At 45.6% G+C, this 22,388-nt stretch overlaps 4 protein-coding genes across 5 annotated transcripts; 2 read left to right on the forward strand and 2 right to left on the reverse strand.

Moving 5' to 3' along the window:
- Nucleotides 1-417: 417 nt before the first annotated feature.
- LOC100840744 lies at nt 418-2,921 on the reverse strand. Of its 2 annotated transcripts, none has more exons than XM_014900169.2 (2): nt 2,571-2,921; nt 418-1,338 (listed from the first exon to the last, which is right to left on the reverse strand). In XM_014900169.2, the coding sequence occupies exons 1-2, from the start codon at nt 2,847-2,849 to the stop codon at nt 703-705; spliced, it is 915 nt and encodes a 304-aa protein (XP_014755655.1). In that variant the 5' UTR covers nt 2,850-2,921; the 3' UTR covers nt 418-702. The 2 variants fall into 2 exon arrangements, with proteins under 2 accessions (XP_014755655.1, XP_003572237.2); XM_003572189.4 differs by having other exon boundaries at nt 1,497-2,713.
- A 5,588-nt stretch (nt 2,922-8,509) lies between these two features.
- On the forward strand, nt 8,510-11,962 carry LOC100831871 (putrescine hydroxycinnamoyltransferase 1). The gene is made up of 2 exons (XM_003574485.4): nt 8,510-9,174; nt 10,900-11,962. Exons 1-2 carry the CDS (start codon nt 8,725-8,727, stop codon nt 11,767-11,769), a joined length of 1,320 nt encoding a protein of 439 aa, XP_003574533.1. The 5' UTR covers nt 8,510-8,724; the 3' UTR covers nt 11,770-11,962.
- Nucleotides 11,963-14,082: 2,120 nt separating this feature from the next.
- LOC104583714 (zinc finger homeobox protein 2) lies at nt 14,083-16,434 on the forward strand. The gene is made up of 4 exons (XM_010236864.3): nt 14,083-14,358; nt 14,534-14,728; nt 14,828-14,934; nt 15,644-16,434. Exons 1-4 carry the CDS (start codon nt 14,283-14,285, stop codon nt 16,184-16,186), a joined length of 921 nt encoding a protein of 306 aa, XP_010235166.1. The 5' UTR covers nt 14,083-14,282; the 3' UTR covers nt 16,187-16,434.
- Nucleotides 16,435-16,569: 135 nt separating this feature from the next.
- LOC100832477 (chorismate mutase 2) lies at nt 16,570-19,019 on the reverse strand. Its single transcript, XM_003574487.4, has 5 exons — nt 18,566-19,019; nt 17,489-17,575; nt 17,268-17,411; nt 17,092-17,184; nt 16,570-16,962 (listed from the first exon to the last, which is right to left on the reverse strand). The coding sequence occupies exons 1-5, from the start codon at nt 18,860-18,862 to the stop codon at nt 16,708-16,710; spliced, it is 876 nt and encodes a 291-aa protein (XP_003574535.2). The 5' UTR covers nt 18,863-19,019; the 3' UTR covers nt 16,570-16,707.
- Nucleotides 19,020-22,388: the final 3,369 nt, after the last annotated feature.

The raw sequence follows: 22,388 nt of genomic DNA on the forward strand, positions 1-22,388 counted from the left end.
GTGAGAGCAAAATTAAGGAAATGTCAATTAATTTCATCCCACGTCGCAGCCTGTAGGCAGGCAGTAAAGTAACGTGCAGTGTTCTTCCACTTCCTCTTCCAGAGTGCGTATGCTCTTGTTCTTAGGGGCTGTTTGGATTGAGCCTCATCTTGCGTTACCAATTTTTTTGCATGACCAAAACCATGGCATGACCAAAATATTGGCAACTTTAGGATGTTTGGATTGTAGCCATTGGAGGCTGTCAAATATTGGCAAAAACAGATGGCTTCCATTTGGTTTGTAGCCAAATAACTTGCCAAATATTTGGCAATTTGCATTGGCTATGTTTGGTTTGGTTCCGAAAGTTCAGTTCCATGATGAGCCAATATTACACTGAGATTACAACATATTGAATTTACTCATGCCATAACTCAGTAATAACATTGCAAGCAAGAGTGCAAGACTGATATAAAGCTTCAGGACAACATAGTTCACACATAATATATTGTTAGATACAACCCATCCATGGTCATTCATCCATGAGACAAAATGGAGTTCACATACTACCTGAGCCTCTATGATACCCATATGAGACCACTTAATTAGAGCATATCCTAGTTAGTCTGACCACATATAGACAAAATATTAAAGCTACTGTGAGTTCCTGACCACTACTAGGTGCTAATATTGATAGTGATATAAACAAAATGCTGCCAACAAAGCTTAGTGAACTTCTGACAATTTAGGAAAGAACGGAACCACATTACCACCACCATCCTGACGCTCAAAATAGGTAATGACCCACTCTGACAGCAGTGCGTCGTCGGCTTGGTTGAGGTAACTACGGAAAACATCTTGGTCTGGCTTGGACAGATGGGCTGCAATCTCAAGTTTGTCCTTCGCTGTGAAAGGGAGAGCATTTATTCTCTTCCAAAGATTTGCATAAGGATCTGGAGGTGGCACTGGTTGCACAGGGACAGGAGGGGCTACAAGAGAGTCTGCTAGCCTCTTAATACTCGATGCCATCTCATCATCGCGTACCTTGCTCTTGCTGTTTGCTTTGCCCTTAGTTGGTTTCTTGTGAGGTGATGACGTGACACGCTTGCGCTTCTTGTTCGATGGCTTGCCATCCAAGTCAACTCGAGGACTTTGGCAACCAATGGTGTCGGAGTCAGCTTCATCACTGTCCATTGGAATGGGATAACCTTCAACTTTCTCATTGTCATCACTATCATCATCCACATTAACAGTGGTTTGGTCAGCTGCAAGTGAACCATCAGCATGGGACTGGTCTGAGAACAACTCTTGCAATTGATGGAAGAACCTGATCGGTTTAGTAAGATAGTTGACCACTTGTTTCTATCAAAGCACAAAGGTAAAAGAATGTTACTGTAAGCATGAAAACATGAGTGCCATCTAGTGCCCCTATACATCCCTACGAACATGGATAAGACAGTACATGTCAAGCTTAGGTAAAATCAACTTATAAATAACAAAATCTATGGCCCAAGGCTCACCTCAAAGTATGGGTAGAATCTGTTCGGGTTGTCTGTGATCTTTGTGTGTGTATTCATTGATCGAATATAAATGAGATCACGTGCTAATTCACCCATTGAATGCAAGACAGCATTGAAATATCTACTCACTGTTTCACCGGATCACCAAGACCAAAATCCAACGGATGAATTTGTGTGATGCTGACCCACCATGTATAGAAACATTGCAACTCGTTCCTCCACCGAAACATGAAAAGTGTCATATAACAACCCTTTCCGTCTTAGCCTAGTGCATAACTTGTAAAATACGGCTCGAGACATCCCTAGTTGATTGATGCATGTTGCATCCGATGCATCAATAAGCCTAATCAGTGCACTACTTCTATGGATGTCTCTTTCAACTAATGGACCATATTTTCTACCTCTACCTCTTCGGCGATTTATGTTTCTACACCACGGAGCTAAGGAAAGAACAAGCACGCCTAAAGCCCGCTGCCTGAACATATAGTAAAAATGTTGTTGATTGATGTCCATCTGAGAAAAGAAATAAGTAAAACAATACAAATCAGTTATTAAAATCAATGTTCTCTCTGCATACTAATATTGCAGCCACAATATGCTTGGACCAAAGCCGTTTCATCTTGTTGCAGGGCAAGCATGTCTTTAAAGATTTAAGAATGCACTTCAGTCAAATTGTTCAGGAAAAAATACTTCAGATTTGGCATATATAGTTTATACAGTCAGGAAAATTTGTTTACATGGACTACAAGGAGAATCTACAGTCAGAAAAAGTTGTCTGCTTCAGATTTTGCACATTCCTTCAGAACCAATTAGCAAAAGATTAATACATGCGTCATATCTAAAAGCAAAATCAGGAGGATATCAATCAATTTATATATCTAGAAAAAACTTGCATGCACAATCTAAACAATCAGGATATCGGTCAAATTTCTACATCCAGGCCAAATTCGTGTAACCTAAAAGCAAAAGGATCTAAGATTTGATACAGAGTATTTCAGATCTAGTGCATCTCCACGTACAAGAGCAAACGGCAAGGGAAATCACCACAAAAGAACAGGGGAATAAGTGAATCACCTCGTTGGGGGAGGGGAGGAAGAAAGGTGGAATAGCTAGTGGCCGCCAGAGTTGGCTTCGTAACCCACCGTCGGCGGTTGGCCGCCGGCCACCGGAGTAGCGCTGCTTGAAGCTGGAACGCCGCCGACCAGCCGTCTGCTCCAGACCGGTGTATTGCTTCGCTCGTGTGAAACTGAGAAGAGGAAAGGGAAAAAGACGCGGGATTGCTTTTATACGCTGACTGAGATCTCGCGCGCAAAAGGCAGCCAAAATTTTGGCGAGCGATTTCCGCGCCCTCATCTCGCCCACGCATCGGCGAAAATTGCGGTGGCGTGCTGCCAAATTGATCGGGGCGTGCCAAATTTGGTTACTTTCCAAACGAAAGCCAAATAGCGAGGGCACGCCAATAAATTGGTAAGGCCAGGTTTGGTGGTAATCCAAACAGCCCCTTAATCTTTACTATTTCTTAATTCTCTGTTACGTTATGTCCTCATCCTCCCTCGCACGAACGAATTCCTCGTACTCCCGATTCCCTTAGGCCCTGTTGGGTATTAGAGTTTTTGGGTGTTTTTTAGGATATAAACCACTCCAAATTGAAAAACACTACAAATCTCAAATGGTTGTTTGGTAGGAAGCATTTGGAGGGGATTATCCCTAGTTTCTCCAACAAAACACTCCATTTTTGTACCAAATTAAAACACTTCTCAAACTAGTGTTTTTTAGAAAAACACTAGTGTTTGGGGTTTTCGAGTGTTTTGGGTGAACACCCAAAACTCTCAAATACTAAAACACTAAAAAATACACTAACAACAAACAAGGGCTTAGTGGGCTTACCGAATAAAACAACTTCCTGGACTTCCCTGCCTCTGCGCCGGCACCGCCCTTCCCCATCTCAGCCGCCTCACGTGTGCCGCATCGAGGCGCCGCCACCCCGACGAGTCTCCGCCGCCGTTTGCGCCCACCTCCTCTTCGTCGGCCCTCCCTTGAGTCCCTTCGTCCAACTCCGCGAAGATTGCCTGCGTGCTCCAGGACAGCGGCACCGTCGATCCCGGTCAAGGGAGGCGACGCCCTCTCCCTCCCCTGCCCCCTGCCTATGTAGGGAGGCCAAAACTAGCGCCGCCGACCTCAAATCCTGCCTACCATGGCGAACCCCCTGCCCAGCATGAGCCATCCTGATCGTAAGATCTCCCTCCCTCTTGCTCCTTCCCTCTTCTGCTCTCTCTCTCCCTGCAGGCCGACGCCCCCACCCCCCCAACACACACACACACACACCCCAATCCAAAAAAAGGTTTAGCTACTTTCAGTTTGGTGCCTTGGAACTTAAGAAGCCATTGTGCAGATCTAGGAAAGAAGATAAAACAAAGAACCTGGAAGAGAAGAGGAGGAAGAAACATGATGAGAAGAGGAGAAATAACAAAGAGAAGGGAAAAAAATGCAAAGAAAGAAGGACAAGGGGATTTTTTTTAATCTCATGGCAACAATATATTTTACTTCTTTAAATTCGTAAATAAGTGCAAAAATCTGGCACCTTGCTTGCCTGCACTTATAATCAATCAGAATATTAAACCAACTGAAAATTGCTTTAGGTTAAGATCTGAAGTAGTCAGTATAAGAGGTATTTGCACCGTAGCACTGTAGCATATCTCTGAAAAAATAATCTCAACGAATTCGCTTGGCAATATCCGAGTTAGGAAAGAAATGCCGGGTTAAGACAATACGCATCCCGGATCGTTTTTTTGTTTGTTTCTGCAATCGCTTTTCATGTGTTCAGTTATCTCGTACCCGTCTCTAGCTTGCCATGAAGCTGGGTTGTGAACAGCACCGAAGTCATAAAGGGGATTTTCAATACTGACACACTACTAAACCGACATAAGATTACACAACTAAGCCACGCCGACATGCGCAAGATAATTGTGATACAACATTTAAATGACATGGAAGTCCCCGAGTTCCTTGTAAGAATCCGGCGGATAATTTCATTGTCTTAAAACACTCAACATAAAGAGAAAACGATACAAATACTCATCTCTCAAGTATAGAACGGACGAAGCAAAACTACATTCCAGGGCCTCTTGGTCTTCTCGCCTGACCGGTCTATCCTGTTCGCCTTCGGATCTTGTGCATCTATAAGATAGTAGAAATCATTATGAAGCGCTTTGCTCCCAATGAAGGGTCCTTCCCATGGGGGTGATAGTTTGTGCATGCCGGCTGTGCGATGCACAATTCGGAGAACGAGGTCCCCTTCCCCGAATACCCGCGGGTTGACCTTTTGGCTGTGATAACGCCTTAGGTGCTGTTGATAGATAGCCGACCGAGACAGAGCCAATTCCCGTGCTTCTTCGAGCAGGTCGACATCATTTTCTCGGGCCTCTTTTACCCCGGCTTCCGTATACATGGCCACTCGTGAAGAGTCATGTTCAATGTCGGCTGGTAGGACAGCTTCCGCCCCGTATACGAGAAAAAATGGCGTGTAGCCTATGGAGCAATTGGGAGTCGTCCTGAGACTCCATGGCATAGCCGGGAGTTCGTCCAGCCAGCATCTCGGAGTACGTTCCAATGGTTCGATTAGCCGAGGTTTTATGCCGGCTAAAACCATGCCGTTTGCTCTTTCAACTTGTCCATTGGATTGAGGATGTGCTACGGAAACGATATCCAGTCGGATTTTCTTTTCCGCAGTGACCAGTGATCAGAAGGTGACAGGGGCAACACCGTGGGCAGTAGCGCTCTTAGTCGCTGGTAGCTCCACCGCCGGTGCCTCATCCAATCAGTGGTACCTCATCTTTGTGTGCCTTTTCACTTTCAGAGCATTCCTTCTGTAATTTATGCATCTGCTCTTTATTCTGGATAATTGTATACAATGTACTGCACTCTTGGTCGTGGTGGTGTCACGACAGATGCCATTGGATGGCTTAACTTGGGGCCGATGGACGAAGGAGGATCCGGAGGAGGGAGGACGTGAAGAAAAACACGCTCAAGTTACACAAACACACATAGATTTACCCAGGTTTGGAGCCCTCTTGTCGAGGTAAGACTCCTACTCCTACTTTGTTGTATTAGCCGAGATAGACAAGCTCTACAATGGTGCTCCTTGAGCTGTATTCTTGAGGAAGAAGAAGAAGAAGGAGAAATCCTAGATGCATAAGTGCTCCGTCCCTTTCTACAGAGGGTTAAGGTTCTATTTATAAGCCGCCCATGTCACACTGAGATGTGGACCGAGTCCTAACGTCACCTTCCTTGGGCCCCGCCGGGCACGCGGCTCGGTTCCCTCCCAGTGGCACCGTAGGAGACAAGACAACTTTACTTTTTCCTGGCACCCTGCAGAAAGTACCGCTATCCTCTGCCGGCTTCCGTCGGAGATTCCCTTTCGGTGCTTCTCTTGTGCAGTCGCCTGGCATCGGTACGTAAGCAGCGACTGCCTTTTCCACGATAATGATGACGTTGCTTTATCCTCTGCCGCGTGGTCAGGATAAGACCGTTGAGAGATCTCGGCGCGGGCCGAGATCAAGGTGCTCGTCCTTATCCTGCAAGCTCATAAGACAATATAGTCATGCCGGCATAGGTCTAGGATGCCGGCTTAGTGCTAGTTTGACTTTACGATGCCGGCATACACAACCATGCCGTCTTTGCTTCCGTTATCTCGGTTAGAGTTGTGTCGTCATGACCCTACCCGGGGTCATTCCCCCGACACTCTTGGAACTTGAAATTACACTCAGATATACTACACGATTTAGTAGATACTTGTGTATTTTGCTAGCTTATCCAGTGCAGTATTTGTTTTCTCAATCTGATCCAGAATTAGTAGATACTTGTGTATTTTACTCTTAGAAAAGTGAGGCTGTTTTTTTAGGGTAAGAAAATGAGGCTGTTAGTGATTGGAACACTTGTGAGGGCTATTAGTTATTGAAAAACTGTGTATTTTGCTCAATCATCAAACGCAGGTAAGAACGGAAGAGGTTCCGAGTTCGGTGTTGTCAGGAGTATGTTAGCCCCTCTGATTCAGACGGGAAGCAAGCTTGGTGACATTAACTGAATGTTTATTATTGCTCATAATTATTACATTAGGAAATAATCTTCTAATTTTGTTACCATATTGATCGGATTTTTGACTATACAGGTGATGAAAGATGGTAGGCTAATGGCAAATATGTTTGGGTATCTTACCAACATTACCGTAACAGGGGTGCGGCAAATTTTAGTTAGAAATTTTACGACATCTGAGGACCCACCGTCTCGCCGGAACTTCATCATCAGCCCGAGCTCAGCTCGATCCGCCGTCTCACGGGAACTTTGTCGCTCATGATAACTTCATTTGTTTTTATGCTTACTTGCTTATTATATTTTTTTTGCGTATTATTATAATTTTGCTTGTTATTAAGTAGTTAAGCATGGCACGGACACTCCACTAGTTAAACATTAAACATGTGCTCATTGGTACACTAATCACAGGAGATGAGCTCCATTATTAATTTCCGTGTCCATCGTCACCCCACTGAAAAAAAGAAAAGAAAAGGCTAGAACTGATGGCTGTCGTGTTTGGGGGTGCAATGCATGCATGTCCACGACACGCTACTTCACACTTTGAGCGCGGATCGACCGGATCGAGAGGCAAAACAAGCATCTGTTTACAGTCACAGAATCTAAGATGGCGATTTGAACTTCATGTGTGCGCGCATGGACGGTATCACTGTACTGTATAGAATGGACATAGTACTCCCTTTTTTCGTACCTCTGCAATTCTTGAGAAGAACAGAGGAACCCGTATTACAAGAAAATCAATATACTTCCTTCGTCCCGAAATAAAGGACTTTGATTTGTATAGAATTTTTATAAAAATTGACGTCACTTATTCCCGGTCAGTGGTACTCTTGCAAAAGAAATACGAAAACTCGTATGGTGTAGCCAGCAGCCTAGCACACGTACGTAAGCAGTTAAGCACACGGAGATAACCTTGAATAATAGAATAATAGTATTGTGACGTAGGCTTTGATGGGGACATGGGCGGTTTACTGGTTTTGGTCTTTTGGAGGAAAACGGGAAGATTCAGCAAGGCTATCCAGAGGGGGATGGAGGACTACAGAATGGACGCGATGGCACGTCGTTGCTAACTCTGCTGAAGACCGTGACCGATCCGCGGATCTTAAGGAACATTCTATCAAATGGACCAAACCAACATGAATAAGCCAGCTCTGGTGCGGCCGTAGTGCTCCAGCATGAACCTGCGTTGGAAGTTAGAATCAGCGTAGAGTGCATTTTCTTTTTTGCCGTGTTTAGCGAGTCAAACTTCTTTGAATTTAACCAAATTTATTGAAAAATCTACCAACATCTATAACTCTAAATAGTTTTACTGAATCCATCATTGTATATACCTTCATAGTATACTTGTTTTATATTTCAGATATTAGTATATTTTCATATAACTTGGTCAAACTTGAAAAGATTTGACTTAGTTAGGACAAAGTTAGAACATCTTATTTAGAAAGGGGTAGTAGGAGATAGATTGGCAAACAGATTCATCAAAAAAAAATACGTGCAGGGTTACAAGAAAAAAAAGGTAAATGGAGATATATTGTGCACTTAAAACTCTAGTGTGTCGATAAAGATGTTACTGCATCTCGACAAGTAATACTCTCTCCGTTCCAAAATGACAGTGACTATCAACTTCTAATTATGCATAAGATATTATGAAAAATGTTTCACAACGAATACAATGATTTTTATCCATCTTTATTTAACACTGTAGATGTTATATCTATTGTTGTAAGGTTGATCAAACTTTCTTCCGTCGGTGAAAACTACACGCCCCGCATTTTGGAAGGGAGGGTACGTATTGTATTTCTTGTCAAAGTGTTCAAAAGCACACAAAAATGATTATCAAAAGAATATATATATATAGGTCGTCGAGGCGGCACACGCCAAAGAATATGGCCAAAGTTCACAGGGACAGTTTTTTTTAAAGAATATGGCCAAAGCGGTGTCCAGAAAACCAAAGTGAAACTGAAACCCCTTGCAGCCGCTGTTCCTCCTCCTCCACGCCAAATCGGCGGGCCGTCTATATATCTGTCCTGGCAGCTCCATTCCCTTTCCACAAGCAAACGCAGTGACACAGAAACACCATCAGTGCGGCACACAGGCTCACGGCTCACGCGTGACGACGCGGTTCGAGATACTAACCGAGATGAAGGTTGAGGTGGTGGAATCGACGCTGGTGGCGCCGAGCGAGGAGACGCCGCGGCAGGCGCTGTGGCTCTCCAACCTCGACCTGGCCGTGCCCAAGACGCACACGCCGCTCGTCTACTACTACCCGGCCCCGCCTCCTCCGCCGCCCGGAGCCGGAGACGGAGACGAAGACGACGGCGGCTTCTTCTCGCCGGACCGGCTGAGGGCGGCGCTGGCCAAGGCGCTGGTGCTCTTCTACCCGCTGGCCGGGCGGCTCGGCGTGGACGGCGCCGGCGGCGGGCGGCTGCAGATCGACTGCAACGGCGAGGGCGCGCTCTTCAACGTCGCCAGGGCCGACTTCGCCGGGGACGATGTCTTTAGGGAGTACGAGCCCTCGCCGGAGGTCAGGCGGATGTTCGTGCCCCTGGCGCCGTCAGGGGATCCGCCCTGCCTTATGGCCATGTTTCAGGTAAGAAGAGATACAACATGACTCGATCGACTCTGTCTCACGCTTTAACTGGTTTTCTGTTTGCTTCTTGATCTGTGTCTTGTCCTGCTTTTTGCCGTGGACGTAGTTTGCTAAAAATTGTACGCGTCGAAAGTGCTTTCTTAACCAGTTCCATATGCCTTTCTTATTTCGATCGATTTGCACTTCTGGAGGAGTAACCTTTTTTCTTTCATTCTGAACAGTATCGAAAGCTTCTCCAAATCTAGTAAACTAAGGAAAAGGAAAAGCGTTCAGCTTAAGTAGCTGCTCTCCGTTTCATAATTCTTGTCTCAAATTTGCTCAAAAATGGATATATCTATTATAAAAAATGTCTAGATACATGTAAGATTTCAACAAGAATTATGAAACGGATAGTAGTTTTTTTAAATATATGTCTCCTAAGAAATAAATAAAAAACTAAGAATTATGTCGTCATGTTGCCTTGGGATAAGTCTATGTCCTCGCATGAGGACAAAAGTTGTGTGCCAAGGGACGGAGGAAACCAGATCTACGTGTAGGATGACAGCTTAATAAAATCTAGAAATGGCGAGATAACCGTGAAAAACAATGAGACGGTCCATAGTAATATTCTCCCGCAACAGACTTTCTCTTCTCCTTTATTTGCACCCTTAAAAATGCTGAAAAATCTTAAATAATGAGTGTTACAAACATGTACACTTGTACTACTAGTACAATTTAGCGCTAAAACATGACCGACGTTGGATTACAATAATCGATACAGCTAGCGAATACATGATTTAATCTGGCGTTACATGATATCTACTCACTTCGAATGAATAGCGCGCAACATCTAATTCTCGAGAACCCATTTGGGGAGGAAGGGTTTATCACTTTGGTCAACGCCAAAAATGTTTTTCGTCCATGCCAATACCGCCAATTGGCAGGGAAATGAGTTGACTAGCCACATATACCCATGGCCTGATTTTTGTCGTAAATAACATGCATAGAGGTGAATAGGATGTGCAAGTATTCTGATTATTCTCCTTGTTCACGCATATCAGTTCTGAAGAATAGACAGAGCAGCTAGCTTACAAATAGCAAAAGTGTAGACAAAACAGAACAAAGCTCGATCTGTATAGCTATGTGATAACTATAGCTAAATAAATTGAGATGAGCACTATATATGCGGCATGCGTGCTATCCTAAAATAAAAACAAAAAATATTCGTAGATTAATAGCGTGGAGCAAACGAAGGAATCTGATGATATCATATTGGGAGTCTGACGTTGCCTTGCCTGGATGCCCGGCCGCCTAGCCTGGATGCCCGGCCGCCTAGCCTAGGCGATAGGAAAAAACAAACAGATGGAAGCAAGTGGAAAGGACTATTGACTTCGTGATCGTGGCGGCGTGTATAACGTTCCGTGGGCTGGACACGGCGGCATCTGGGCATCAGCCGCGCAACTCCTGAATTTTAAATCGTGAAGTCTGATCTTTGCTTGCATTATTGCACACGCATGTCCGCACGTAGACATGTAGTACTAGCATAATCTGTCCACGGATTCTCATAGCTTATCTGCAAGTGTGTGTGTGTGTTTTTTAAAAAGAGCAATCAGAATACGCATGGCATCACCACTATTCTCATTCGTTTAGGAGAACAAGAAACCATGCTCTGGATTTGACACTCGGTAATAACAAATGTGCCGGATTGTTTTGTTTGTGCTTGTGCATGGACGCCTTCTTCTGCAGGTGACGTTCCTCAAGTGCGGCGGCGTGGTTTTAGGCACGGGCATCCACCACGTGACCATGGACGGCATGGGCGCGTTCCACTTCATCCAGACATGGACCGGGCTAGCCCGCGGGCTGCCCGTCTCCGAGGCCTGCCCGAACCCGCCATCCCACGACAGAACTCTCCTCCGCGCGCGTTCCCCGCCGACGCCAGAGTTCGAGCACCCGGTCTACTCGCCCGCCTTCCTCAACGGGGCCCCGCGGCCCTTCGTCACCCGCGTCTACAACGTCTCCCCGAAGCTCCTGGCGGGCCTCAAGGCCCAGTGCGCCCCTGGGGCATCAACCTACGGGGCCGTGACGGCCCACCTCTGGCGCTGCACGTGCGTGGCCCGCGGGCTGGCCCAGCGCTCCGACACCAGGCTCCGCGTGCCCGCCAACGTCCGCCACCGGGTCCGCCCGCCGCTGCCGCGGCAGCTCTTCGCGAACGCCATCGTGCGGGACCTGGTGACGGCCAAGGCCGGGGACGTGGTGGCGCAGCCGCTGGGGTTCGTGGCGGACGCGATCCGGAAGGCCGTGGACCACGTGGACGACGCCTACGTGCGGTCCGTGGTGGACTATCTGGAGACGGAGTCGGAGAAAGGGAGCAACGCGGCCCGGGGGACGATGATGCCGGAGTCGGATCTTTGGGTGGTCAGCTGGCTTGGGATGCCCATGTATGACGCCGATTTTGGGTGGGGCGCGCCCCGGTTCGTGGCGCCCGCGCAGATGTTCGGCAGCGGCACGGCGTATGTGACCCAGCGGGGGCCGGATAGGGAGGATGGTGTCGCCGTGCTGTTCGCGCTGGAGCCTGAGTACCTGCAGAGCTTCGAGGACGTCTTCTACGGGGAGTGAGTGCTGAGTGGGTGAGTGAGATCGGTCCGTGTAGTGCTTCCTGATCGGTCCGCAGCGACTGTTCTCTCTGTTCGTGTGTAATGAGAGTAAACGACCGTTTGTGTGTGCTGTTTAATTAGATTTGGACTTGGGGGATGTGTATGTTTGCGTGAACTGCGCACTTGCATGAGTCGAAGGAAAATGGTTGAATGTCCGCTGTCCTTGTGCTTAGATGTAAGACAGGGGCAGGGGGAGCTTAAAATGGGGTTACATACACGAATGCGCGTTTTGATCATAGGAATTTTGCAGCAATTATAAAGATGCGTTGTTCTACGAAACTAGAACCAAGCAAACACCTACCCATGCCAACAATAAACAAGGTAACGATCATCTCAACAATCGCTAAGAGAACATGCATATCCGGCGGCAGGAGCAGCCGGATTCTTGCCAGTATTGTTGCTCGTCGACGTATGTCGTCCTACGGTTCAAATGGTTTTAACCGATAAAAAGAAGAGTCCTAACTCATGTGCCAAGGGGTTTTAACCGATACCTTTAGTTTAGGGGCCTATTCTAAAAAACTTTAGTCTCGTGGTATTATAATTTTCTTGTTTTAGAATTTAGGGGGGGGGGGGGTGATTTGGCACTTAGGCAGCAATAAAGCAAACAACAAATATCTTCAACTTGCTAACAAGTAAGCAACGGAATAAACATAATCATCATGCACAAGTGACACAAAGATTAAACGTGGAAAATCTTCCTCAACGTGAGGAGTAAAAACCACGGCTATGGACCGAACGTTCCACGCAATTTCCACTATGAGCAAATGGGTACAAGAGTCTTCTTTAGAACTAGAGATGTACAACACACTATGCACATTACCAACCGGTAATCATATTAACAACCATGAGAGGTAGAACCACAACAAAGCAGAGTTAACACAGCTTCTGTCCCCTTCCATATTCTATCAACTGTTCTTAAACCGCCAATCCAAACAGCAAAAAATTTGACAGACAAACAGATCCCCGAATCCTCAACAAGCCCTTCAAATTTCAGCTCAATCGGACACCGTTTGCTACCCAAACTGTCCGTCTACCAAAACTAATCTATTTTGAAACTGCTGTCACACAAGCTGACGAAACAACTCTCAGATCTAATGCTCCTCTGACCCAACACTCAAAACAGCCAACCGGACCGAAGTACTCAAAGTAAGGAACAAACTCACCAAGTTTTTTTTTGAGAAAACACAGTACAGACGCAAGCACTCTCACACGCACGCACACTCGCTCTATGAACGCACGCACGTACACCCTACCTCTATGAGCACCTCCGAGAGACTGAGCCACTGGCCGATCAATTTGAGATTGACGAAGTCACTGCAGACACCTCGTAGTTGACGGGTACGTCACTCCCACTGAAAACACAACACCGGTTAAAGCTTGGAATATATCCAGGAAATGCGAGCACCCATGCCAAGTCTGGGACTTGAACCTGGGTGGGCTGGTTTCACCACAAGAAACCAACCGTCTGAGTTAGGCTCAGTTCGCCCAAACTCACCAAGTTTGGAGCCAATCCAAACACGTTTGAACCTTCAATCGCCGGCTTGAAGACAACCAGTCTGGAGTCACCAATCTGGTTAGAAATCACATCTTCTCTTCTCACAGGTTGTGTTTTTTTTATTGCTCTTTCTTGCTCTCACAATGGCAGCCACACCAATGAGGTTGTGGTGGGTAGGGTTTTCTTCTTCTCCCTTTTACAAAGGAAGAAATCTCAGTCGTTGGATGGGTCTGAGATTAACGGTTCATGTGATCTGTGTTCTTGGGCTTCATTGGGTTGCAGCTCACCACCTTCATATGGAGGGATTAGCCCAACATGATTTGGGTCTATAGTTGGGAGGTGAAAACACACCTTTTATCACTAGACCATTTTTTTTCTTGATAGCTTTCATTAAATTATTTTTTCTACTGCGTAGACATGTAGAACATCGAGGTTACAAAATGTATTGCACTATCTTTTTCCTATTGACACAATAATGTTTTTTTCTTACGGTTTATGAATTTGAACGACGAGCTCATCATTCTGTGAAAGTTTGAAGGTTGATTTTTTGTTTGTTTGAGAATTGGGTGTTATACATCTTTCTGTTGAGAGAAGAAGAAGTCGAACCCTGATTGGAAGTCCAAAATTCAAACTAAAAAGTAACGTTTGAAGGCCGAAAGGAATCGGGTTTCCTAAATCCAACTATTTGAGTCGATACTTCAAATACTCCTTTAGATGGATCATTTTAATTCTGAAGAATAGAGAGTATATAATCTAATGAAAACCCAGACATTGAAGTTCCGCGAATCCAAGTAGCGCAGGAAGCAAACCAACAAGGGGCGCGGGGACGGCGGACCAAAGCAAGGGAAGCCAAGGAGGCGTGCGCTGCGTATGCCCATCCCGTAGCCGCCCGTGAACTAGGTGCAGGCGTGCAGCGGAGAGAGAAACCACGATTCTCTATCTCCTCCCGCTCTCTTGCCCCAAACCCTTGCCCCCAAATCATGGAATTCGCCCGCCGAGCCGCCGCTCGGGCCAACGCCGACGACATCGACGGCATCCCCATCCCACCTCCGTACGGTAAGTAGACATTGGACGGGTATAGTACTAGAAGTTGTTCATCCTCATCCCATCTATTCTGAACAATCGGTGGGATGGATGACTCTTGATTACCTAGGGATTCAGAGATCGTACAACATTAGTTGAAATTCCCCCCGCATTGAAGAAATTAACAGCCGCGGGGTTTGGGATGCAGCAAAGATGACGGTGGAGGCGCTCCGCCAGGAGCTCTTGCAAGAGGATATTCGCCAGCAAATCATTGTGGCCGAACTGGCCGAGCGGCGGAAGCTGGAGGCTGAGTTTGAGCGCGAACGCGGCTTGCACGGTGACTTGGGTGCAAGGCTCCCGCAGATCATAATGCCTCACCGTGACACATCCCCTCTGCCGCTTGGTGAGCCACTCGGTGTGCCCCTGTCCATGCACTTGCTAAACTACTGAACTTTTTTTTTCTGTTCCTCGGTCATATTTGTTATACCAATGGTCAATTCAGTGACAACGGCGCCGAAGCCCCGACGGTCCGTTAAAGATCGCATTGAGGAATGGTATCAACCTCCATGGCACAGGAGGGCTGAGGAGGTGGATGTGTCAATTGACGCGGTGAGCAGATTATCTTTAGCTTGTTCAGTTTTATTCTTCTTTTATTCATCCACTAACATGTGTTGTCGAGATCTGTAAGCCTGTAATGCTGCCATCGTCAATATTGTTTAATTCACATTCACTTGGACATCCCAAATATTATTTGTCGTGTTCTTGCAACCGGCCATGTCTTGGATAAGATTTTGAAGTTCTTCTTTACTATAACATTATGCATGCTTAGCATTTGTGAATTTAGATTGTAGCGCTAGTAAATTTGCGATTATCTGACATATGACTTGCCCCAGATGGCTGCTAAGCATCCATTAATTTGTTATATGCATGTGATGAAACTCAACAGAATGATCTGACCATGTAGTTATGAAAAGAGTGATATTTGTTAGGGCTTGTAGATGCTCTGCTCTTAAGATCATGATTGCAATGTATAACTCAGTTTTCGCTCCTACATATATCTGTCAGTTGCATATGTTGCCAATTTAATTGACAGTGTAAGTGGAATGGTAGAGAGGAGATCTGTAGCATACTAAATACATGTCAGTTCTAGACTTCTAGTTACATCAGATCAATTTCACTATAAGCTGTGCAGATCCTGTTCGGTCCTAAACTTCACTGTATCAGGATTATTCATGCAGTTTTTTGTTGCTAATAAGAACCCCATTATTAAGCAGGCATGCAATTTTTTGTTGCTAATAAGAACCCCATCATTAAACAGGCTGGGCTGCACACAAAGACACTCTCTGGGGTTAAGAGGAAACGCACTGCAGAAACCTTGTTGTGGGTTTGCAGCATCTGCAACGTAACATGCCATCGTGAGACAGATGTACAGAGTCACCTAAGAGGCAGAAGGCACCAAGAGGAGACAGAAAACCAGCAGAGAGAAGGCAGGGATATTGAAGCAAAGCTGCATGAAAAGAAAGCACCCCAGCTTGCTGACAAGAACCAGAAACCTGTATCAAGATGGAAGTGCGGCATCTGCAACGCAAACTGCACATCTAAATCTGACCTGGAGAGTCACCTTCAAGGTAGAAGGCACCTAAAGAACGTAGAAAACCAGCAGAGAGACGGCAAAGATATCGAAGCAAAGCCGCATGAAAATAAAGCATCCCAGCTTGACAAGAACCAGAAACCTGCTTCAATATGGAAGTGCATCATCTGCAACGCAAGCTGCTCATCTAAATCCGACCTGGAGAGTCACCTTCGAGGCAGAAGGCACCATTGGAACATACAAGCCCAACGCTTGGAAGGCAGTAGTTGAGATGTAGTTGCAGAAAGCAGTTCAAAACTTAAGCGAGGCATATCGAAAGAATTGTAATCCGCAGTCTTTCGGGTCTCCTGAGTTTTGACATTGTGAGGTGAAATTGCACATTCATTTTTTGGGCTAACTGCTACAGTACTGTTATAGGACTTGTTACTTGTTAGGCTAGGCAGAGCCATGCTATGACTTGACAACTATTTGTAGTTCAAGGAAGAGAAGCTTATACTTCCAGTTTGGGACTTTGCACATGGGATGTGAAAAGCATATTTTGCCTCTCCTTTATCGCAATCTTGACTGTCACTTATCCACTCCGCTGGTTATCTTTTTCCCGTTGACAATCCCTCGTGACCAACTACAAATATTGTTTAGTTACTCAGCACATGTGTAGGCTTGCACAATTTCTTGCAGGTTTCCTGCATGTTTTATTGCCTTGTCCCTTCACTTAAATATATATGTACCGATAAATAACTGTTGTGTGCAGTTGTTAACAAATATGTTAGCTGGCTGGATGAAGGTTGGGTTCAGTCAAGACGATGGAGGAGGTACTCAATCTCCACCTGTTTAGTCAACGGGATCACCCATTGGCCATACAGCTTGTAAACTACAGAAGGGGCAACTTTGAAGCTGGATTGACTGCTGTTCTTGCCACTGGTTTCAGTAGTTGGTCCGTCCAAAGTAACATCTTGGCCGAACACCTTGGCCTTCTTCTCAGCCCTCCTCTTCACCACATCCTCTTGGGCTTCAAATGTCAACAGTTTCGTCAAAGCATCCTTGTCCTGAAAAAATAGAAAAAATTCACTAAGCTTACACATTATTAGATGATGTACTAATTACTATTCACAGTTGTATTAGATGATCGTGGTAAACCGGTTTGACTATCCAGAATGAGATGATCAATAAAGCACCTTTGAACGAATTAAAGCTGTGTATGTCTGCTGTTCTCCTCTGAACTTCACTTCTGCGACGTACCTTCCATAATTGATCCTCCTCGAGAGCGCCTGCGAAAACGATTCGTCGTAAATTTGCAACCAAACCACGGTATTTGATTTCAAACAGTACCCATTGTAACATTCTTTATCACCTGCAGACATGCAAGATCTGAGGCAGCAGTTGCAGCGTAGTCGCCATCATCGCCTTCCTTGGCCAGCAAACGGAGCAATTGATTGAAATATATGTTCCAGATGGCATCATTCACGTTAATCGATGCCGCCGCAGGGTGCAGATCCTGGAAACCAGAAGCACGATCGATCATCCTCAAAGTTCAAAGTGGCATCGACTTGTTGAGCAATGGAGGAAACTTACGGTTGTGAAGTTGTATGGAGGTGCCAGTGTGAAGGGCGCTCCGGAAGGGAAGAAAGGGATCTCCTGCTGGCTTTCGTACCTTCCTGCCTGTGGAAAAACGTCAAATATCAGGTCAGGATTAGTGGCTAAAAATCAGTTTAATTTCAGTTGATGTCTTTGGTAACAGTTCACGCGATGCCTGCTTAAGGAGAGTACTGGCAAGATGGTAACGTGCCTTAACTCACAGGTTAGAACTTGACGGGTGCTACTGCTACCTATATAGCTTTACCACATTGTGAACTGAATCCTATGCAAGAAACTTACATTACACTTTTTCTCTGCTTAACGTAAACTGCTTTGCTAATTCTCAGCTGCCAGGATTTTCTTAACGGTTTTGTTATTTCTTATGCAACTAAGAAGTAGTTATTTCTTAGTCGATGATAACAACATTTTGGTTCAATCATTGAGATTCGTGTAAGATTAATGTAGGTCCGATCGATAAAAAATATTTTTATTGGATGACTACGATTATTGACTGAGAAATAACTAGTATTTCTTAGGCGACTGAGAAATAGACATTCCCTTTTCTTAAACCCCAATCGTCTAAGTTTGCACATTACTGAACTAAACTTGCAGTTTGAACAGACTGCACTTTTTGCAAGGCGTTACTTGAATGTTCTGTCAATACTCGGTACTCAATAGGTCATATGAAGTGAGGTGGAGACGAGGATGGCTGAACGTTGATTCAAATTTCAATATCATTTTTGAACGTTTATTCAAAATCTTAGTTAGAAAAGCGTCTCAAGTTAAGAAAGCCAAGGGTGGCCTCGGAATTATAATTTTGACAATGGGGAAAATTGGCAGTTAGTTGTTAGTTGTAGCTTGTGGGTCAACACTTTCTCTGGATCCTGTAAACGTTCGACCAAGGTTTTCATACACGAAAGTCAAAACATCTTAACAACCCCAATTGGCTTGCAAAAGAGCACACCATCCGGGAAAAAAAAGGTAGATTAACTGAACGATACTTCTACTTCAGAGTTCAGACCCGAAGAACACACGAGGAATGTAAATGCCATATGGAAGACGATCCGGCAGTACCTTTGCCTGGACCGCCTCGGACTCCCGGACGAAGATCTCGGCGAAGGAAACATTGCGGTGGCGGTCGGCGGTGCCGAAGCACGCGGCGGGGTCGTCGTAGTAGTAGGCCGGCGTGTTGAGCGGATGCTTGGCCCTCTCGATGAGGCTGAAGACGATGGTGTCCTCCTCCCTGGTCAGGAAGTCCCTCACGCTGTCAAGGCTAAGCCCCGCCGCGCACGCGAACGGGGAGCACAGGAGCAGCAGCATGGTCGTGCTGCAGAACAGGAGGAGATACGTGTAAACAGAGGGTGCAGCCATCGTTGTGTTAGGCCCGAAGAAGAAGTGCCACGGGATGGTTTGAAATTGCCGGGTATATTTATTGTCGCTGAAAAAGAACGCTACCGGATGCTGATGGTCAGAGAAGCGAACGGAGTCAGAGCAGATTGATATAGGTGGGCGGCGAAAGATCACCAGCAGACGATTAATTGGAGAGTGGAGTACTTACACAGTGCGGGTGGTTTTATACTAATTTATTCTCGCTTTCCTTAATTACGGTTGAATCGATGAAGGGTCTGTGTGCAAGTTGATGATGCATTAGATTCAGAGATGAGAAAGTCAGACGATATTGGGCACAAGGTCAAATAGGATGTGAACAGATGTGGAGTCTTCGTATGCGCGCATGCAGGAATGGATGATCTTGTGCTAGGTGGTTTTCTTGTGACCCTCGACCAGGCAATTAAAGTAGAGAAAAGTAGGAGCTTAGCTACTGCGGAGTACCTAATTAGATAAACTTAAACAAGTTCAAAAGGGAAGGAATGGCATGTGCCTCCGTACTTCATTGAAAATTGTTTCGATACTTCATCCACTATGATTGATTTCGCGTGTTTTTTTTCCTTTCAGTCTGATTTGCAGGCACGTCTCAGCCAATTTTTTTCCTAGTTACTCAGGCATGACAGATCACAGCCCAGAAGATACATGGCACGGTGGACAACAGACCCCCTAAATGGGCCTCAAGCCCTAACCCGGTAATGTGGCCCAATATGCAGATTCTTTTAGCGGCACCACCCATAGCCATCGCGAATAAAGGTCCTCTGTCTCAAGAGGGCGTTGCCGCGGAGCCAGAGAATTTTAGTCATCGTAGATTCAGTGTACCCGATCTTACGGATCTTGGGATCGTGTACTCGTAGATCCGTTTATACGTATGTGTTAAGTTTTTCTTAGCGTGTCATGGTGCTTTTGTTGGTTTTATTTTTTGTATCTTTGGGATCCTCTTATGGTGTTATGGTGAAGATCTTGCAGTTCGACGACCTGTACTTTTAGGAGATCATCCCCGGCCCAAGTACGTTCACCGCTCAGGGCTTCTCATCTTTTTGGATGAGCGACTCAAGGAGCTTTTCAAAACCTTTGAAGGTAGTTAAGATCGTGCAAGGATACGAGTGGCAATGTTACTATTCCAGTCTAATTGCAGTCTCCATGTTGAAGCATCAGCAGCTTTTCATGGTGCAAAGAATGATACCACGGAGAAGATGAATTTTAAAGATTTCATTATAATTCTTAGTTATAAGAGTTATCTTATAATTTTTAAGGTCTATGATTCAAATCATTGTACCTTAATGATTTTCGAGTTTGAATAAAATTACAGATTACTCTCAAAAAAGAAAATAATCCCTAAAAAAACTCCTAAAAAAGTGCAGCTTCCTCTAAAAAAAGGCTGTAGCAACTAGCAACTGGCTGCAGCAAGCTTTTTTTTTTTTAGGGGAACATAATCCGTGTTGTGTTCCTCCCCGTGTTCCTCACAAGCCAACAGAGCAGGCGAACAGCCCATTGAACAGGGCTCTCGAGGCCTCATTGTGTTTGCTGGGTTTACGCACTACGCAGTCCACTAACCCGCAGTAGGGCGCTACGAGAACCTGCGATCTTTAGGACCATGTCCAGCAGGCCGCAGCCCATTATCCGGCCGAAACTCAGAATCTGGGTCGCCGCTTCACGTTGGGCCTTGAAAGAAAAAATTTGAGGCCCTGGCCGCCTGTGAAGTCTGAACTCCTTTTACAGGGCAGAAGAAGAGCAATTTTCTCTGCTCTTAGAATTAAAATTTCTGCCCCTGTTCTCTCTTTTTTACAGCAAAATTTACTCCTGTTGTGTAAAATCCACGAAGGTGTATTTCTTCAGTCTAAGCACAGAAAGAAAGAAGAAGAAGAAGAGAATGTTTATTGCAGCAAACTGCATCGCGGCGAAGGCGACGGCTACTACAACATGCAAACAGGCGATCTGCCCTTTGTAATCAGGAACTTATTTTACTTATCTCTTAGGGCGGTGGTTGCTGCCTGTTTATGTTGTCATCCAAATCCCTTTTTGGTAAAGCGAACAGGAAAGCACTCAAGCAGCCGTGCAAGGGCGTGGCCGAATCTGTACTGTGCAAAAGCGCAGTGGAACCGTATTTTATTATCGGCCATATCTGCAAGGAACTCGTCGAGTGCTTGCTCCTGTAGGAGATTTGGTTAATGGGCTGTCCTTGCCTTTCCTGACGGTGATAGCTTTGGTAGGTGATCACTGTTCACTCAGTGCACTGTCTGCACAGTGCACATCGTGCACCTTGTGTGACTTTGTCCTTGCGGATGTTTACGGAAAAGTACTGAAGATTGTTGGGCCGCCCGATCTGCTTGCTGATCAGATCAGCTCGCTTCTTCTCGTCCACAGTGATCGAAGCTAGCACCAGCTCGTGTTGCAAAGTTTTGCAACGGGGGACTACGTGTCTTAGAGCGATTCGGGTACGGCCTAACGTGAAGAAACGGTCGGATATTATTCGTCGATTTCTAATTTTTTCTGAAAAGGGGAAGCAATCTCGTCCTCCAGCTTCTGCATCAATTGATAAGTCATTATCGATTTCTAATTAACTTCTTTAGTGAATACTCCTTCGATATCTAATACTCTCTCCGTCCCATATCAAGTGGCTTTCTATTACATGTATCTAGACGTTTTTTAAGCATAGTTACATACTTCCTCCGATCCTAAACTGTCGGGGGATGATCCCGGGTAGGGTCAGGACGACACACATTGACCGAGATAACGAAGGCAAAGCCGGCATCCTTAAGCCCAACCAATGCTAAGCCGGCACACCAAGTGAAGATTGCTGCCATAGAGAGAATGAAACTGTCGAAATGTCTCAAAAATGTGCAGAAATTCACTGGGTGCCTAGCATCACTAAGTCGTTTCGTTAGTCGGCTGGGTGAAAAGGCAATGTCCTTATACCAGTTGATGAAGAAAAACCGACAAATTGGTGTGGACGCAACAAGCAGAAATAGCCTTTCAAGAGCTAAAGAAGATGATTGCTACAACGCCGATATTAGCCTCGCCAATGGAGAAGGAGCCGATGTTGTTATACATAGCAGCAACAAATCGAGTTGTTAGCGCCGTTATAGTGTGTGTAAAGAGATGAAAACGGCAAATCGGTGCAAAGGCCGGTATATTACTTGAGCGAGGTATTATCGTCGTCCAAGCAAAATTATCCCCATTATCAGAAGATGGTGGACGGCGTTTATATGGTAGCAAAAAAGCAGAAGCATTATTTTGATGCCCATCCAATCCGGGTTGTATGTGAGGCGCCCATCTCGGAAATCATGAGCAATAAAGACGCAAGCGGCCGGATCGCAAAATGGGCTATTGAGTTAGCACCCTACACGCTGCAATACGACAGACGGGATGTCATAGAATCTCAGGCTCTTGCGGATTTCCTGGTAGACTGGGTCGAGATAGAATATGAGCCACCACCGTCTGAGACTAGCTACTGGAAGATGCATTTTGACGGTTCCAAAATGAAAAGTGGGCATGGTGCCGGCATAGTCTT

This window comes from Brachypodium distachyon, chromosome 3 (genome assembly GCF_000005505.3).
Source record: "Brachypodium distachyon strain Bd21 chromosome 3, Brachypodium_distachyon_v3.0, whole genome shotgun sequence".
Classification (NCBI taxonomy): domain Eukaryota; kingdom Viridiplantae; phylum Streptophyta; class Magnoliopsida; order Poales; family Poaceae; genus Brachypodium; species Brachypodium distachyon.

What these genes read in the sequence shown, in the direction of transcription:
- LOC100840744 (XM_014900169.2), bottom strand. Translation starts at nt 2,849, where the DNA reads ATGAGGGCGCGGAAATCGCTCGCCAAAATTTTGGCTGCCTTTTGCGCG. An exon ending in TCCTCCCCTCCCCCAACGAG is followed by an intron (nt 1,339 to 2,570) that starts GTGATTCACTTA and finishes GTGCTTTGATAG; the next exon opens with AAACAAGTGGTCAACTATCT.
- LOC100831871 (XM_003574485.4), top strand. Translation starts at nt 8,725, where the DNA reads ATGAAGGTTGAGGTGGTGGAATCGACGCTGGTGGCGCCGAGCGAGGAG. An exon ending in GCCTTATGGCCATGTTTCAG is followed by an intron (nt 9,175 to 10,899) that starts GTAAGAAGAGAT and finishes CTTCTTCTGCAG; the next exon opens with GTGACGTTCCTCAAGTGCGG.
- LOC104583714 (XM_010236864.3), top strand. Translation starts at nt 14,283, where the DNA reads ATGGAATTCGCCCGCCGAGCCGCCGCTCGGGCCAACGCCGACGACATC. An exon ending in CCCCATCCCACCTCCGTACG is followed by an intron (nt 14,359 to 14,533) that starts GTAAGTAGACAT and finishes TTTGGGATGCAG; the next exon opens with CAAAGATGACGGTGGAGGCG. An exon ending in CACATCCCCTCTGCCGCTTG is followed by an intron (nt 14,729 to 14,827) that starts GTGAGCCACTCG and finishes TGGTCAATTCAG; the next exon opens with TGACAACGGCGCCGAAGCCC.
- LOC100832477 (XM_003574487.4), bottom strand. Translation starts at nt 18,862, where the DNA reads ATGGCTGCACCCTCTGTTTACACGTATCTCCTCCTGTTCTGCAGCACG. An exon ending in CCGAGGCGGTCCAGGCAAAG is followed by an intron (nt 17,576 to 18,565) that starts GTACTGCCGGAT and finishes GTTTTTCCACAG; the next exon opens with GCAGGAAGGTACGAAAGCCA. An exon ending in CTCCATACAACTTCACAACC is followed by an intron (nt 17,412 to 17,488) that starts GTAAGTTTCCTC and finishes TCTGGTTTCCAG; the next exon opens with GATCTGCACCCTGCGGCGGC.